The sequence below is a fragment of the Vicia villosa genome, linkage group LG2 (genome assembly GCF_029867415.1).
Source record: "Vicia villosa cultivar HV-30 ecotype Madison, WI linkage group LG2, Vvil1.0, whole genome shotgun sequence".
In the NCBI taxonomy this organism is placed as follows: domain Eukaryota; kingdom Viridiplantae; phylum Streptophyta; class Magnoliopsida; order Fabales; family Fabaceae; genus Vicia; species Vicia villosa.
Genome location: NC_081181.1, coordinates 110756105 through 110772982, shown reverse-complemented (window position 1 = coordinate 110772982; position 16878 = coordinate 110756105). Strand labels below are relative to the sequence as shown.

Here is a 16878-nt window from a genome sequence, read left to right as displayed (position 1 = left end):
AATGACCTAAACCCTAGTTCAGAGCCTTGTATAGGGGAGTGAGTTTTAGGAGCATTGTATTTTGATTTGGTTTTGTGCAGGAGAAAAGTATGGGCAAATTTTGGGGTATGACACAATCCATTGGTGTTCCTAATACTAAAATTCACTATGAGTTTATTCCTTCAAGCTTTCATCCATCATTTTCTGCCCATCCTCACAAATATCTGCTGCAAGATGATTAAAACTATCAGCAAAAGGGATAAACAAAAACAGTGCTGCACAAAGCAATTCACAACATCCAATTTCTAATGATCACTCACCTATTGAACAAGGTCTCGCATCTTCAATTTCAGTTGTTACAGCAGCCCTGCATACACATTACTTGCCACCAACTTGCAGCCATTTTCCTCATCTTCATTTGTTAAAAATAACCTGCAAAGAACATATGCCAATAAAAAGATCAAGTCAGCCCCATGAAATACTCTCCATAAACCACACAAACACTCATACAACCATTCACAATTCAAACAGTAACAGTTCCACATACTAAAATCAAAACAGAACCCTACAATAATTCACCATCAAATTCACACACAACCATATACATACAGTCCAAAGAAAAAGCCAAACATCGACCATATTCATATCAAAACCCACCATACCATACACACATATACATTTACATTGAATCAAAACCAAAGCCTTTGCCATGAAAAAATCAAAACCAGCCTTGCTAAATCCTTCGAAACCATATTCAAATTAACCACAGCATTTTTCCCCATACTAACAGTTCACACCATAATTTCTCAACAACTAACTCTTAACCAAACTTCCCTAACTGTCAGGCCAATAACTAATTTCTTAACTGACTTAGTACCTCTAACAGAAAACTATAACTAACCTAACTAACTTTTAACAGTTCAAACCTCCATAACAGAATTCATAACCACCTAAAAACCAACTCAATCCTCACCTTTAATCCCCTAACAGAATCTCCCAATCCAGTGGCTCTAATCTCACTTCCAAACTCTATATAACTTATTACATATGTTCAAATAAAATAGGATTTAAAGTAAGCTAACAAGTCAATCAAGCCTTCAAAAAGGACGGTCTCAGACCCTAAAAATAAGATTATGATAAGGGGCGTGCCAGATTCAGGCTTTAAATTTTTATCAGGTCAATACTTAGAAATCTTCAACCTAGTTGTTATTTTATCCCGAAGTAATTTTCAAGAGAAAATTATTTCCTTAGAGAGTGTCCAACCTTTCCAAACCAATAACATACTAGGGCAGCAGAGGTAATGACATTCTCCTCTAGAACTTGATCAACCAATGCAAAATAGATCGATATAATAGATATAATAGTGTATGAAGCCCACATCATTCCGCCATTTCCAAGAATCCACACCTCCCCGAGACAAAGAAACCTCGCCTATCACCAACATCATACTTCCCGTCTGATTGTGCTCCCACAAATATAAAACTTCTCCTTCACCTAAAGTCCTCGACTCTGATATCTTTTTGTCAAGAACTCATATTTCCCACCAAAGAATCTCTATGTGTTGAAACTTGAAATAATTTGTGAAATATGAAATTTATAGGCACATTTCCTACCCATAGCTCTTCCTAGAAAGACATTTAAAGATCGACACCCAGTCTCTTAGCCATTCCAACAATAAATCAATTAGAAATGGACTACCAAGAGATAGCTTTTCACCAAAATCAAACTACTTAAATTCAAAGGACCTACCCCACCCAAATCCATAATAGAGCAAAACCCTTAATAGGTCGACAAAATATCCACCTATAGGCCACCCATATCTACTAGCATCTTTTAAAGTCATTTAGTAAAGAGATCCAATTTATAGAGATGGTCACTAATTCTAAGGCCACTTTTACTCTTCAACTTATAGATATTTGATTACATAACTCGTGAAATCTTAGAATTCCCTTTAACCTCGCCTCTACTCTGATGATATTTTTCGTTTTATGTTTGTAATCGGTTAAAGTGATACAACGTTAGTTTTATGTAGTACCACTACAAAAATGATGTGTTTAATGACTTGTCATTCCATCTTCGCATCTACCTTGTTATCGATTCCCCAAAGTTATAATTAGGAAAATTCAAAGCATGGTTGCAGAACAAGGGCATTGGCTCCGTAAACTTATGTTGTTTGATAACAATAATGTATAGTTAATAAGTTAACTCTTAACTTATAGTTAATGACGGATAGCTAATAGCTTATAGCTAATTCGATAGCTAATAATTTATAGCTCATGACTCAAACCAATGACGGATTTACTTGGGAGCCCAAAGGGGAGATAAGAAGTCAAGAGTAAAATCATTCAAGAGATAAGAAGTCTTCTTAGCAACTTTTTGTGGTATGGGAATGTGAAATCAAGGTGCATCCATTGGGTTAAGTGGGAGAATGTTTGTAAGCCAAAAGAGAAAGGAGGGTTAGGTATTAGAGACGTGGGAGAAATGAACAAATCCCTTCTTCTTAAATGGAAGTGGAGAATTTTAAAGGAAGATGAGGCAATTTAGAGTAGATTCTTACTATTGAGATATCATAACCCGAAAATAAAAGTGTTAGCTTCTAGCAAGGACCTTTTAAATCGGGATGATTCTCGATGGTGAAGAGACATTGTTCTTAATGATGCCAAAGAGGATGATTTGGGTGAAGGGTTCACCGATTGGGTTAAATGTGAGTTCAAGAAAGGTAATAATATCCTTTTTTGGAATAGTTGTTGGTTGGATGATAAACCGCTCCGTGTTTCTTTTCCGCATTTGTTCGATCGTACAACCAACAAACTATGCGTGGTGAGTGATCTCATTATTCTTAACCATGGTGAAATTACGTGGAACTTAGAAGCCATCTTTGGTGTGGATGTTTTGAATTCTTCGGTTCCGACCGCTCCTTCCACCATCTTATCCGCAATGGCCACGGTTATTGGAGAAGAATTAAGGGAGTTGAAAACGATGATTCAAGGAATTGTGCCAAATATTTTGGCAACAGACGATTTCCATTGGAACTTAACCTCAAATGGAGTTTTTACGTTGTCTAGTGTTTCGCACTTGGTGTCTAATGCAAAGGATCTAGCTTGGCCATCACCCATTATCAAGATGTTGGATGTCATTTGGAAGACAACCATTCCGGCAAAGATCAAGATTTTTTCTTGGAGATTCCTCATCAATAGACTACCGCTAAAAGTTCAACTCGTCAATAGAGGTGTGCCTATTCTTACTTCCATAGATTGTCCTTTTTGCTCAAATCAACCGGAAACTTTGGATCATCTTTTCTACCAATGCCATGTCACAAAGGTGGTGTGGAATAGAATTTATATGTGGTTGGGTAATGATGTTAATCTTTCTCATGAGGATTTCAAGAACTTCGGGAGTATTCAAGAAAAGGTGAAAAAAACCAACATTAAAGTTACTCTAAATACCATATGGATAGCTTTAATTTGGTGTACTTGGAATATGAGAAATACAATCATTTTTGATAACGGTATCTTTAGCTTTGATGAGGTGATATCAAATATCTTGTATTTCTCATGGAGATGGGTTAGTAATAAGGAACTTCCAAGTCGGATTAATTTTTATGATTGGTATAAATTGCCATTACTTTGTATCAAAACTTTCTAGTGTGTTCTCGTTGTAAGGGTTGCACTCCTAGTACGATATCTTATAATCAATTGCTTATTAAAAAAAAATATTTAAGACTACTCTTCTTTATTCAGAATTTTAAAAAGAGAATTTCTTCACCCACCTCCCAACCTTCTTGGCCACCTCCGGTGAATTTACCACAATACCCCTTGTTTCGGAAGTTCATTTCCGAAACGGTACTTTTTTTTGGAAAAAAGGTGTTTTCGGAAATGAACTTCCGAAAACGTGTTTTTTTTAATATAAAATATTGATTTCGGAGATGCATCTCCGAAATAAAGTCACTTTTCAGAAAATGTGGTGTTTCGGAAGTTCATCTCCGAGCGCACCCCCCTTGGAGGAATTCGGAAATGCACTTCCGAAAATAGGTCTGGACAGAAGAAAATGAACAATTCGCTTTATTTAATCGGGTGAAAATTACAACGATAATATTACATAAAATTAAAGTTACATATTGTTAAACACGGGTAGGTGGGGATGAGAGAGTGGTGGGGAGAAAAAAAGGCTTCCAAATTTCAAAAGGTTTATTTATTATTTTAATAAAAATACGTACAACTGAAAGTAACAAATGACGGAGGAGGTGTAACCAGAGCCGAAACATATGACGGAGGAGGTGGATGTCCGGAGGAAGAAGACCCGGAGGTACGTCCACCGCGAGACAAAGGAGCCAATCAATGTAAGCTATAATTTATCATTATCATCAGGGGACGTCATTACAAAAAATTGGAAAAAAAATCTTATTATTTTTAATCTTGATTTTTTAGAAATGACCTCCCCAGATGATAATCATAAACTATAGCTTACATTGATTGGCTACTTTGTCTCGTGGTGGACGTATCTCCAGTTCTACTTCCTCCAGACATCCACCTCATCCGTCATATGTTCCGACCCCGGTTACCACTTCCAAAAACTAACATGATAAATCCAATACAAATACACTGTGCGATACAATCCGAAATCAGAACAAAACAAAACAAAAACATGTTATTCTGCCCGACGAGCGTTACAAAATACACATCAAACAAAAAAAAACACGTTATTCTTCCCGACGAGCGAACTCCTCCGAATGAAGATAATTATACCAATCCTCATCCCACTCAGTCTCAGAACCATCAGCGTTGATCACGACTCTCACGCCTGAAGATTGAGCTTGAGCATCCGGGCCCCGGGCCCCCTGGGAACGAGAAGTAGAGCCGGTCGAAACCTTCTTCTTCTCCTTCACCTCCTTCACCTCCTTCACCTCCTTCACCTCTTTCACCTCTTTCTTTGAAGAATCCTTTCTTCCCCCCTTAGCGCCCTCTCTAGAAGACATGTTCCTGTAAACAATTGAAATCGATTAATATGCGAGACAAAATAAAAAACAAAAAAATTTGAACTTCTGATACATTTCGGAAGTTCATTTCCGAAAACTGGGATGGAGGTGTTTTCGGAAATGAACTTCCGAAACACCCCTGCGATGGAGTTTTCTGCAACTTCCATGGCAGACCCCTAAACCAAACTTCAAACCAAATCAAAATGCTTCTAAACAACCTAAATACTACTAACAACCTAACCATATATCATTTATGCAATTAAAACCCTAAATAACATGCATTTGAATAATAGATCTAAAAATTTCAAAACTTACAAAGTGTTAGGATTGAGGGCTTTTGAATGTTGTTTAGCAGTGTGATTGGAGCCTTGATGCAGCTTTGGAATTCTGTTTGCACAAATTTTCGCCTCTGCCACTTTTTGTTTTGATTTAGGGTAAATGATTGGGGGAGGGGAAGTGTTTTGATAAATCTGCAGAAATCGCAGTATTTCGGAAGTGAACTTCCGAAATAATTGTTTCGGAAATGAACTTCCGAAGTAAGTCAGTTTTTTTAAAAAAACACGCTTTCGGAAATGAACTTCCGAAACAGGAGTAGTTTTGGTTTTTCGCAGGAGGTGACCACCCATAGGGAGGTGGGTAAAGAAATTTTCTTTTAAAAATAATAAACTGTATGTCTCACGCTTAAAGCGAACATAAAGTTAAAAACGAGCATGATTTTGAATTCACCATTGCGCGTGTTGCATGGCGACCACAATTGCTGTTAGAAGAGCCATCTTAAAATATCTTCAAACACAACTAACCATAACTTTAAAGTTTGTTTTAAAATAAAATATTTATGAACTTCAAAGCGCAATTAATTTCAAATCAAAAAAATTATACAATTTTCCTTTGCACATCTTCTTATTATTTGTCTACTTGCATATTATTTCTCATTATGCTCCATTTTTTTCGTAGAATTATAGTTAGAATATTTTAATGAATACTTACACCACCCCCTAATATTTTAGCCAAAATCTGTCACTGCTCACAACAGATAAATTATTTAAAGTGTTTGATAAACTAGTAGTTTTAGTAACCAATAAAAACAAAATAATATATAATAATAATAATAATAAATTTAATAATTTAGTGATTATATTATCTTTTATATATTATCATTATTATTTAATTAATTTTTATTTAAAATTAAATGTTACAATAATCACGTATTATTATTATTATTAAATTATTTTTTATTTAATATTAAATATTACAATAATCACGTGTAACAATTTGAATTTGAATATATATATATATATATATATATATATATATATATATATATATATATATATATATATATATATATATATATATATATATATATATATATATATATATATATATATATATATATATATATATATATATATATATATATATATATATATATATATGTAAATACAAAATATAGTGTACCATGAGTTAAGAATTTTTTTGCAATTGTTTCATTAAAAGTTAACGTTGTAAATTAATATAAATATATAGAATATCAATTTATTATTAAAATTATATAATTAACTAATCTCTCACAAACATAAAACTTAAAAGATTGAATGATGAATTTGATCTTAAATATTATATATAATATAACATGTCAATTGTAGAAATTTTTAGTAGACTCAAGTGTGAGTGAAATGTTTAACGTATGTATGAAACGCAAGATGATTATCTCATTGCAATGAAGATGTATATAAGTGTACCTAAATGACGTTAAGTACATCCAATTATTCGGTGACCTACATTTTTAATGTATGACACGACATTTTCTGCAACATATGCATATGATATGTTAACATGCTAATTAAGAATGTGTGACAATGGGGTGTTTTATCTTCTTTGTGCACGTGTTGCTCATATAATTTGATTGGAGTGTTCCCTCTTTGCTATGTTTTTGGCACTTTAGCTTGCATAGTGTATCAAAACATACCATATGATAGGACGTCAGTGTGTTTCTATTAACTTCAAGAAAGAGGTAAAATATGTGAATATTAGACCTAGCAGACTAGGATGTGGTTTGCCTTGGGTGGGAACTCTAGAATTTGAAATCAGGATAGCAAAGTTGCATTTATGATGTATGGAAGTGCGTTTTTTAAAGATGGACTTGGAATTATCCTTCTAGATTTTGAAATGTTTATATGGGCCATTGTGTTTGGCTCCTTTTCAAATTTACACTAATTTATGAGCTTATTGTTGTTTTTTATATGTTATTTTAACATTCAGACATTCAGACGTGGTTAACTAAAAATATTAAGATGAGATAATAAAAATCTCCTTCAATTTAATTAGAAGTTTTGAGTTTGAACTAAGTTTTTAGCATGCAGTCGTGTCACATTTTTTAGGAAGAATTTTAACATCTATTGTGGTATTTCTCAACTCAAGATATTAATTTTCGTAGTTGCGGAAATATCCAAAATGACATTTGTGAGTTTTGTGAAATTGAAAATTTTCTACCACGCGAAAATCATTGTAAAAATTTAACAATAATATTAATAACATCAAAAATAATAATGTATGGAACAAAAAATAATGACAACCAAAATAAATACCTTCAAACATAAATTAGTCTACCAAAATGGTAAACAACTCCACAACAAGCTAGAGAAAGATAAAAGATAAGTACATAAAGATCATGTTTATCCACTTCGATCAAATAGGTGTATTCAGGGGTAAAGAGTAACTTTCTGGTTCATTATACTTTCAAAGTTTGTTACAAGATATTACAAATTAGTTTAAAAGAAAATTCACAAAGCCTAAAAAACAAACCATATTTTCTACCCACGTGTTTCTCTTTCTCTCCAACTTTCTATATATGAATCACTCATACTCAAAGTGTATAAAAGTGTTTCTTAATCTCCTTAGATACCTCTAAAGGTATCTCAAATTTCAATAATACACTCCAAGTAATTTCAACATTTGCTTCTCTAAGTTTTCATTAGATTACTTCCAAAAGTCTATTAAATTTCAAAAATACAATCTTATGGATTTCTACTCTTGTCTCTCTAATTAGAATTACCACCTATTTTCTCTATCATTTTCCCTTACTAACAAAAGTGAAAGAGAATCATATTTATAATATCCTAAAATTCTAATGGTCAGATATCCAAGTTTAATTTGCAAACCATATCAAATCACCCACGGGTCAATCGAAATATTGACTAACCAACTTATTGACCATATTGACCTAGTCAACTATTGGTCGTTCACTGTGTAAACTCGCTGACTATTCAACTAATTACTCATTGTTGTAGAAACATGTTACTAGTTGTCCAAGTCAACTGTTGATCAATCGTGCCTTGAGCCTTGACTTTTTACCAAAATTAACAGCACCGAAAAAAGTTCTCCCTCTCATCACTTGAGTTTTTAGGACATATTTTTCCAAATATTTCCCTTTGACTCAAAACTCACAATGATGTCAAATTAACCATCAACCATCTTGATGCTCTCTCCAATGTTGAAATCATTATTAAGCAACATTGATTAAGTCCAAGCCACACTTGAACCTTGATCTTGCCACTTGCATCCACTAGCACTGAACATCTTTTCTTTATTAGGTATTCTATCAATCCCACAAGTATGATTCTTCAACCATATTTGAATCCCTTTGTTTTCTAATGCCTCCTAGAAGGCCTCTATTTCTGATTTTCGAAACTCTTCAGACATATTCAAAGCATAACAATCAAGGATAACATAAATATATCCCTAAGATGGTATAATTTTCATTCTTATCTTATCACGAGTAAAATAATAATTAGGAACCACTTTAACATAGACTTATCCACCATAGTTTATAATATATTCATCTCCATGTCTTTACTCTTCCTCCTCTTACAAGTATGACTGTTTAAAAAACCATTGAACCGAGCTGAACCTCCGAACGCAACCATACTGAAGTTAAAATAACTTAACCATTATGTTGGGTTAGTGAACAAAATATGTTTTTCACAAACAGTTCTAGAATTGAACTAAATAGCAAATAAACTGAACTGAAACTAAAATCAAACTGAACCGAAATGGAAAAAGTAAAAATGCTAAAAACAAGTTTAAAATATTTTATTAAAAAAATCAAAAAATACGTATAACAGTTCGGTTCTTTAACAAATGATCCAGTTTGGAAAAAATGTCTTATGATAATTTTGTATGGTATGGAATTCTGAGCTAGTATACTAAACCAATAATTTGGTTCTAGGTGAATTGAAATAGTTTGTTTCAGATTACCTTTTACTATGCTTAGGTCTCATTCAGTTTTTAGATTGAATTGTACCATGAACAACTCTATTCACAAGACTCGTTTAAGGGAATACATCTTCTTGTGATGAACTTTGATCTCTTTGATTAAACTTCACACAGCTTGTAACTTTTCCCACCTTCTAAATAACCATTGAAGATACACTTCATAACCTTACCATCAAGTTGGTCTAACATGATTTATGCAAAATGACAAAGATTTAAAGACCTTCAAATTATATTAGTATGAATTTTCTTACTCCAAGCCTCCATAGGAGCATGGAATTGTATCCATGTGAATGGATATCTATCAATTAGGTAAGCTACTTTGGCACCAGCCTTACCCCTAGAAACTTAGCTCCTAAAACCATGTGAAAAAGCGTTCAATTGTGTCTATATCCCTTGTTTCATGCAAAATTAATCAAATTGCTTTGAAACAACATCTAGGAATCTAACATGCTTTGATATTTATTAACGTAGCTTGTTTTTGTGATGAAAGCTTTCACTAGATGATCATGCATGACTCATAACAGTAAAACATTCTAAAATATATAACCCGCATATTTTAAAGTCTTTAGCCATGATCAGTCCATCTTGCAAAGTTTTTAATGCCCCATGTTCAACTTTAGTATAATAACTTAGACCATCAAACATGCTGATGGACAGAAAATTTTACCTAAGCTCGGGAGCATACCTCACATTGTGTATAAGAAACTCAAAAAAATCTTTGAATATTTCAAGTCTGACCGTACCAACATCAAGAAAATTACAAGCCTAATCGTTTTTTAGTCGAACGAATCCACCATATTCAGCTTCAAAGTCTCAAAATATTCCCCCTTAGACACATATAGTAAAAGCATTCTAAGTTCACGAACCAACTCTTTTTCAATTTCCAAACTCGACACCACTAATATAGTAACAATCTCATAACCATAATCCTTTTCATCTTAGTCAAATGCAATCTATATAGAATCATATTTTCCCCATCTTGGAACAACCCTTCTTGAGGTGACCGATTTTCTAACAAATAAAGCATTTTAACCCTGACTTAGCAAAATCTCTAGATTTGGACTTTCGTCTACTACTAATTCCTCCTTTTGTGACACTTACAATCATCTAAACTCCATCTAAAGTAATAAACCTTTGTTACCATAATGAAGGACCGCCTTAAAGTTCTCAAAATATTTGTGTAATGATCTTAACAAGAGTAAACCCTTGTTCCCATCATTAGTCTTCACCTCAATATTCTCCAAATCATTAATGATCTTGTAAAATTTTATCAATTGGTCTACTATAGATTTGTTTTCTACCATTCAAAATGAATAGAGTTCTTGTTTAATACACAATATGTGAGCCAAAGACTTGGTCATATACAATATTCAAGCTTTATCATAATTGAACTCGCACAACGACATCCCTTAGAACTTTATCATCAAGGCACAAGATATGGACACTTCTGGAATTATCCACCATTTTGATATCCTCTTCTTGTGTAAGGCGTGCATGCATCCATTCCTCACTCTTTAATTCTTCAAAACACTTTTTTTGAGTTAAGATTACTTGCATCTTCACTATCTACAATCCAAAATCTTTGTCTCTGAAAAAAAATTAGGTATCCTATTTAGAACTCATGATGCTCACTTGTAAATTTAACATTTTTTCCTCACAGTGGGCACCATTTGTTGTGTAATTGAAAAGGTTCAATCATACTAAAACCTTCTCACTGTGAAAATCTAGCAATAATATTAATCACACCAAAAATAATGATGTGTGGGACAAAGAACAATGTTAATCAAAATAAATGACATAAATCAAAATTTAAAATGTCAAATAGTGTAAGTAAATCCACAACAAGTAAGGGGAGGATAACAAACAAGTACACGAAGAACATGTTTATCCAGTTCGATCAAACTGATCTACTCCGAGGAAGACGACAGTTCTTTGATTCATTATTCTTCCATAGGTTGTTTCAAGAGATTATAGATGGGTTACAAGATAATAGTATTCCAAATTCTCAAGAACAAACCTTATTTTCTACACAAGTGTTTCCCAATATCTCCAACTCTTTATATATGAATATCATAAACTCAATGTGTTTAGATGTGTTTCTCAATCCCCTTAGATATCTTCAAAGGTCTCCTAAATTCCAAGAATATACTCCAAAGACTTTCAACCATTGTCTCTCTAAGTTTCTCTTAGACACCACGAAAGATATGTCGAATTCCAATCATACAGCCTTAGGAATTTCTTCATTTACCTATCAAACTAGGATTACCATATTTTTCATGTGTCTTCTTCTCTTACTAACAAAAATGATTTAGAATCATATTTATAATATTCTAAAATCCTAATGAGACAAATATCCAAACTCGATCCGCAAACCATCTCAAACCACTCACAAACTAGCCAATCATTGACTAGTTAGTCCATTGTCCATTAATCTGTCAAACAATAACTGCTAAACAATCAATCAGTTATTTGATGACCAAGTCAACAATTGATTGTACATTGACTTTTTGACCATAGTCAACATCATGGAAAATAGTTTTCCCCCTCCTCGCTTGAGTTTTTAAGACATATTCAAAAAAATTGAAAATGCATCAAGAGAATGTTATAGGGAGTCAAAAGTTTAAAAATATTTCCTTTATGTTAGACATGAGTATTTCCAACAAAAACGTGATAATTATTCCAAAATAACAACTTGGATTCCTGCCATGTTTGAGGCTCTCAACTAAATTTGAACACTTGTAGCTTTTTGTGAACTAGGTTCATACAAGGACAATAAGGGTGAAGTGATTGAGATTGTCCTCTTCATTGAGTTAAAATATTTATTGGTGTGCAACATTTAGGATGAAGAAGATGTTCTTCTTGGTTTAAGATGATTTTAGTTTTATATGTTATGATCTATGTAGTTTAACCCTTTCTTTCTTTGTATTTTATAAAATATGAAGTTGTTTAATTTTTACAATAATCTATTTTAGGGTAAATTTGTTTTAACTTTTAAAAAATTAAATTCTTTTTTATAAATTAAAAAATTAATTTTTCATCATTAATATAAATATACAATATTAAAGATTAAAAAATCATCAAAATCACATAATTTTTAGTTATTCAAAATAATTTCAAAAAAAAATCAAAAATATAATTTCAAATTAACTTAAGAAAATATTTCTCAAAAATAAAATTTATAAAAATTTATTTAAAATAACTTGAAATTTAAGTGATTTTTTAAAATATATATATATATATATATATATATATATATATATATATATATATATATATATATATATATATTGATATCCAAAAAAAAAGATATAGTAAAAAGATAAAATCAGGTCTGATTAAATCAAATCGATTGGTGGTTATACAGAGACCTCAAATACAATCGTGTGAATTCAAACTTGCAACATTCAATTTGTTCGTAAGTAAATTTCAAACAACTAATTTATTTGACAAAAAAATACCTAAAATAACTTTTCACTGAAAAAATATTTAAACCAACTTTTCATTTGAAAAACTATTTGTAAATGTGTAAAAGAAAATATAACATTATGAAATTTTTTAAAAACTAAAATAAAATAAACAGACCCTTAATTTCACTTTGATCTAAATGATCTATTTTCTTTCTTGTCTTGAACGCACAAAATATATGATGACTTTATATTAAAAAAAATTGTTAGTTTTAAAAATTAAAGATTAATTAAACATTCAATTATTTCAATATATATCTTGTAAGATAAAATTATAAAATATATTTATAATATATTAAATTTGTTTTTAATCTCTCATTTGTCTTCAACTTTGTATATCTGAAATCCAATTGCCTTTCATATTTCAAAAATTGATGGACAAAAACTAACTTTCTAGAAGGATAAAAAAGGGGAACTTTGTGAATTTCTGGTACATTAAAAACATACATAAACCTTTTCTTTTTCATTTACCATTTACGTTTTATTTTAATGGACATATAGTGATGCAAAATGATTTAAGAAACATGCCATTTTTCATAGCAAAGAAAAAGAAACATGTCAGTTTCAGCTAACAAATTTCCCATCCTCTGCTTTCCACATTTGGTGCATAAATGTTAAATGGGGAAAAGGAGGAAAATATGAGACTATCCAAATGTAGAGGAAATAAGAGAAACCCTAGGAAATAAGGGCATGTTTGAAAGGGTATCTTGTAAAAAAACTAGTTACAATAATTGATATATGCAACTAACTTTTGACTACAATAATTGATATATTTACCTTTGTTGTAGGAAAAGGTAACAGTTTTTTTCACATTAGACTAGCTTAAAGGAAGACTAAAGTCATTGATTGTCCTTACTCGAGTAAATGAATTATCATCTCTAGAGAAAATTTGGCTTTTTCACTTATCTCTTCTCTTATGCAAAAATAAAGTGATTAAGAAGCTTTAGTTAGTGACAAATCAGTATAATTTAATTTTCTATTTTAAAATAAATGAAAAATAGATAATGATAATTTTATAAAAACATTTTATTAAGTATAGGTATATCTACTGCTACCATACATTTCTTTTTTATTAGAAAATTATATATGAAGATTTATTTTAGTTGTAAAGTTATTCGTATATTTAAAGAAAGTTTGATTGTCCAATATATATTATTTTTTATGGATATAAAAGTCAAGAGGAAAGTAAAGAAAAGAAACCACGGAGGAGCCACATATTAAGTCGTGGCATTTGAAGGTCAGAACCAAAGACTTTCCGACACAGAATCTTTAAGGGAATTTTGAACAACCATAAAGAAGTGCAGATGATATGTGGGACAAGATCACACAAGAAATTAGAGAAGTAGCAAAACAGTTTTTAGGAGAATTAATAGATTTTGGACGTGGTGATGAAACGAAAGTGTTACGTCTCTCTCTCTCTCTCCCTCTCTCTCTCTCTCTCTGTGTGTGTGTGTGTGTGTAAGCTTACTAATGGAACAGAAAAAATGACAAGAGACTTTCATCAAGTGAAGTGTGTTAAAATTGAAGGAGACAGAGTTTTGGTTCTGGAAAAGGATATAAAGAATAGATGGAAGAAGTATTTCTATAATTTATTTAATGAAGGATATGATATATTACTAGACGCTAACAAGATAGATATTGGAGAAGAGTATCAAAACTATAACTACTACTATTCGATTAAAAAACACGAGGTAAAAGAAGCGTTTAAAATGATCAGTAGTGGGAAGGTAGTTGTGGTTAGGCCAGACAACATACCTATATAGTTGTGGAAAATCTAGGAGATAGAGGCATTGAGTGATTCACCGAATTTTTTAACAAAATTATGAGGTCAAGGCAAATGTCGAATAATTAGAGAAGAAACATTTTTATTTAAATCTATAAGAACAGGGGGAATATGTTAAAATGTGAAAATTATAAAAGGATTGAACTTATGAGTCATACTAAGAAGTTATGAAAAGCATGATTGAACATACACTAAGAAATGAAACTAGAAAAGTAGAAAAATAGTTTTTAGGAGAATTGATAGGTTTTGGACTTAAGGTTAAAGGATTGTGGTGCGATGAAATGAAAGTGCTCTCTCTCTCTCTCTCTCTCTCTCTCTCTCTCTCTCTCTCTCTCTCTCTCTCTCTCTCTCTCTCTCTCTCTCTCTCTGTGTGTGTGTGTGTGTGTGTGTGTGTGTGTGTGTGTGTGTGTGTGTGTTTTTGTAGGCTTACTAATGGAACAGAAAAAATGAAAAGAGACTTAAATCAAGTGAAGTGTGTTAAAATTGAAGGAGACAAAGTTTTTGGTTCTGGAAAAGGATATGAAGAATAGGTGGAAGAAGTATTTTTATAATTTATTTAATGAAGGATATGAGATATTACCAGACGATAACAAGATAGACATTGGAGAAGAGGATCATCGCTATAATTACTATCATCCGATTAAAAAATGAGAAGCGTTTAAAAGGATAAGTAGTGGCAAGGTAGTTGTAGTTGGGTCAGGCAACATACCTATAAAATTATGGAAAAATCTTGGAGATAGAGGCATTGAGTGACTCACCAAAATTTTTAACTAAATTATGATGTCAAAGAAAATGTCGAATAATTAGAGAAGAAACACTTTATTTAAATCTATAAGAATATAGCGGATATGCAAAATTGTGCAAATTATATGGGGAATAAACTTATGAGTCATACTATAAAGTTATGGAAAACATTATTGAACATACACTAAGAAAAGAAACTTATTTTGCTAATAATCAATTTGGTTTTACATTTTGGACGTCAACGATGAAAGTGATATATTTACTACGACCTTGATGGAGCACTGATAGATTAATCAATAAGACTTACATTTAATTTTCACTGACTTGGAGAATGTGTATGAAATAGTACCTAGAGAAATTTTGTGGAAAGCTCTATAGAAGAAAGGAGTTAGGATTGTCTATATTCAAGATATGCATGACGAGGTCTCGACTATTTTGAGAACACTGAATAAAGAGACGGGTGATTTTTCCATACCAATAGGATTGCACCAAGGTTCAACCTTTAACCCTTACCTTTTACTTTAGTTTTGGATGTACTTGCATATTGTAAAGAGAGCCCTAGTATTAAATATTGCTTGTAATGTTGTAACTTTAATTCATTATATAGAAATAAAGGGAACTATAGATATTTTATAGTCGCGGAGGTAGGTACCATTGACCAACCTTCGTTAACAAAGATCGATCACGTCATTATCTTTTACTTTTGTTTCTCTTTATTCTTCTATATTAATTGTTATTCTAATAATTGGTATCAAAAGGCAATTAACCCTGGTGCCAAATTCAAAGTAAAAAGATTTGAAGGAACGTGTAATTTTGGATTATGGCAACAGACTGTTAAGGATCTGTTGGCTCAGAAAATTTTATAGAAGGCGCTACGTGAGACAAAACTGAACGACATGGATGATACCAATTATGCAAAGGTGAAGTATAAGTTCAAGAGATTTATTTTCCTATGTGTTTCAAACAAGTTGAAGTATTATTTCCTATACCTGACAACTCCGAATGAGGTTTGGAACAAATTGGAGAGTCAGTATATGTCAAAGATGTTGATGAACAAATTGTTCGTGATGCAGCAACTATATAATCTAAAGATGCAGTAAGGATTCGATCTTAAAAAAACATGTCAATGTCATCAACAATATAATCACTGATATAGTGAGGCTTAGGGTGAAGATTGATGAAAAATATAAGGTCATTATCTTGTTGTGCTCATTACCAGGTTCTTATGACCACTTGGTGATTACTCTTACTTAGGGTAAAGAAATTATCAATCTTGGTGTGATTACTACTATACTTTTGTCTCAATCTTAAAGGAAACCAAGTGTAGAGGAAGGAACTAAATGTGACGGTTTGTATGTGAAAGAGGATCAAGATAGTGGGCGGGACAAGGATAATGATGGCTCTGGAAAGAAGAGGTCTAAATCCAAGAATTAAAAAATAGATGAGTGTTATAGTTTCAAACAAATTAGGAATTAGAAGAGGGGTTGTCCAATCAAAAAGAATGGCTCATCGAGTTCTACAAATGTGGTTCAAATTGATGATTCTGGAAGTGAAGTAGATATATTGTGTGTTTCATCCAACAAGTGCACAAATATGTTGATTCTTGATTTTGGTTGTTCTTGTCACATAACGTCGCACAAGAAATGGTTCACTATATC

The 16878-nt window shown here is 31.9% G+C and overlaps 1 protein-coding gene across 1 annotated transcript; it reads left to right on the top strand.

Moving 5' to 3' along the window:
• Positions 1-2916: 2916 nt before the first annotated feature.
• Positions 2917-3624, top strand: LOC131649790 (uncharacterized). Its single transcript, XM_058919548.1, has one exon. It carries the CDS (start codon positions 2917-2919, stop codon positions 3622-3624), a length of 708 nt encoding a protein of 235 aa, XP_058775531.1.
• Positions 3625-16878: the final 13254 nt, after the last annotated feature.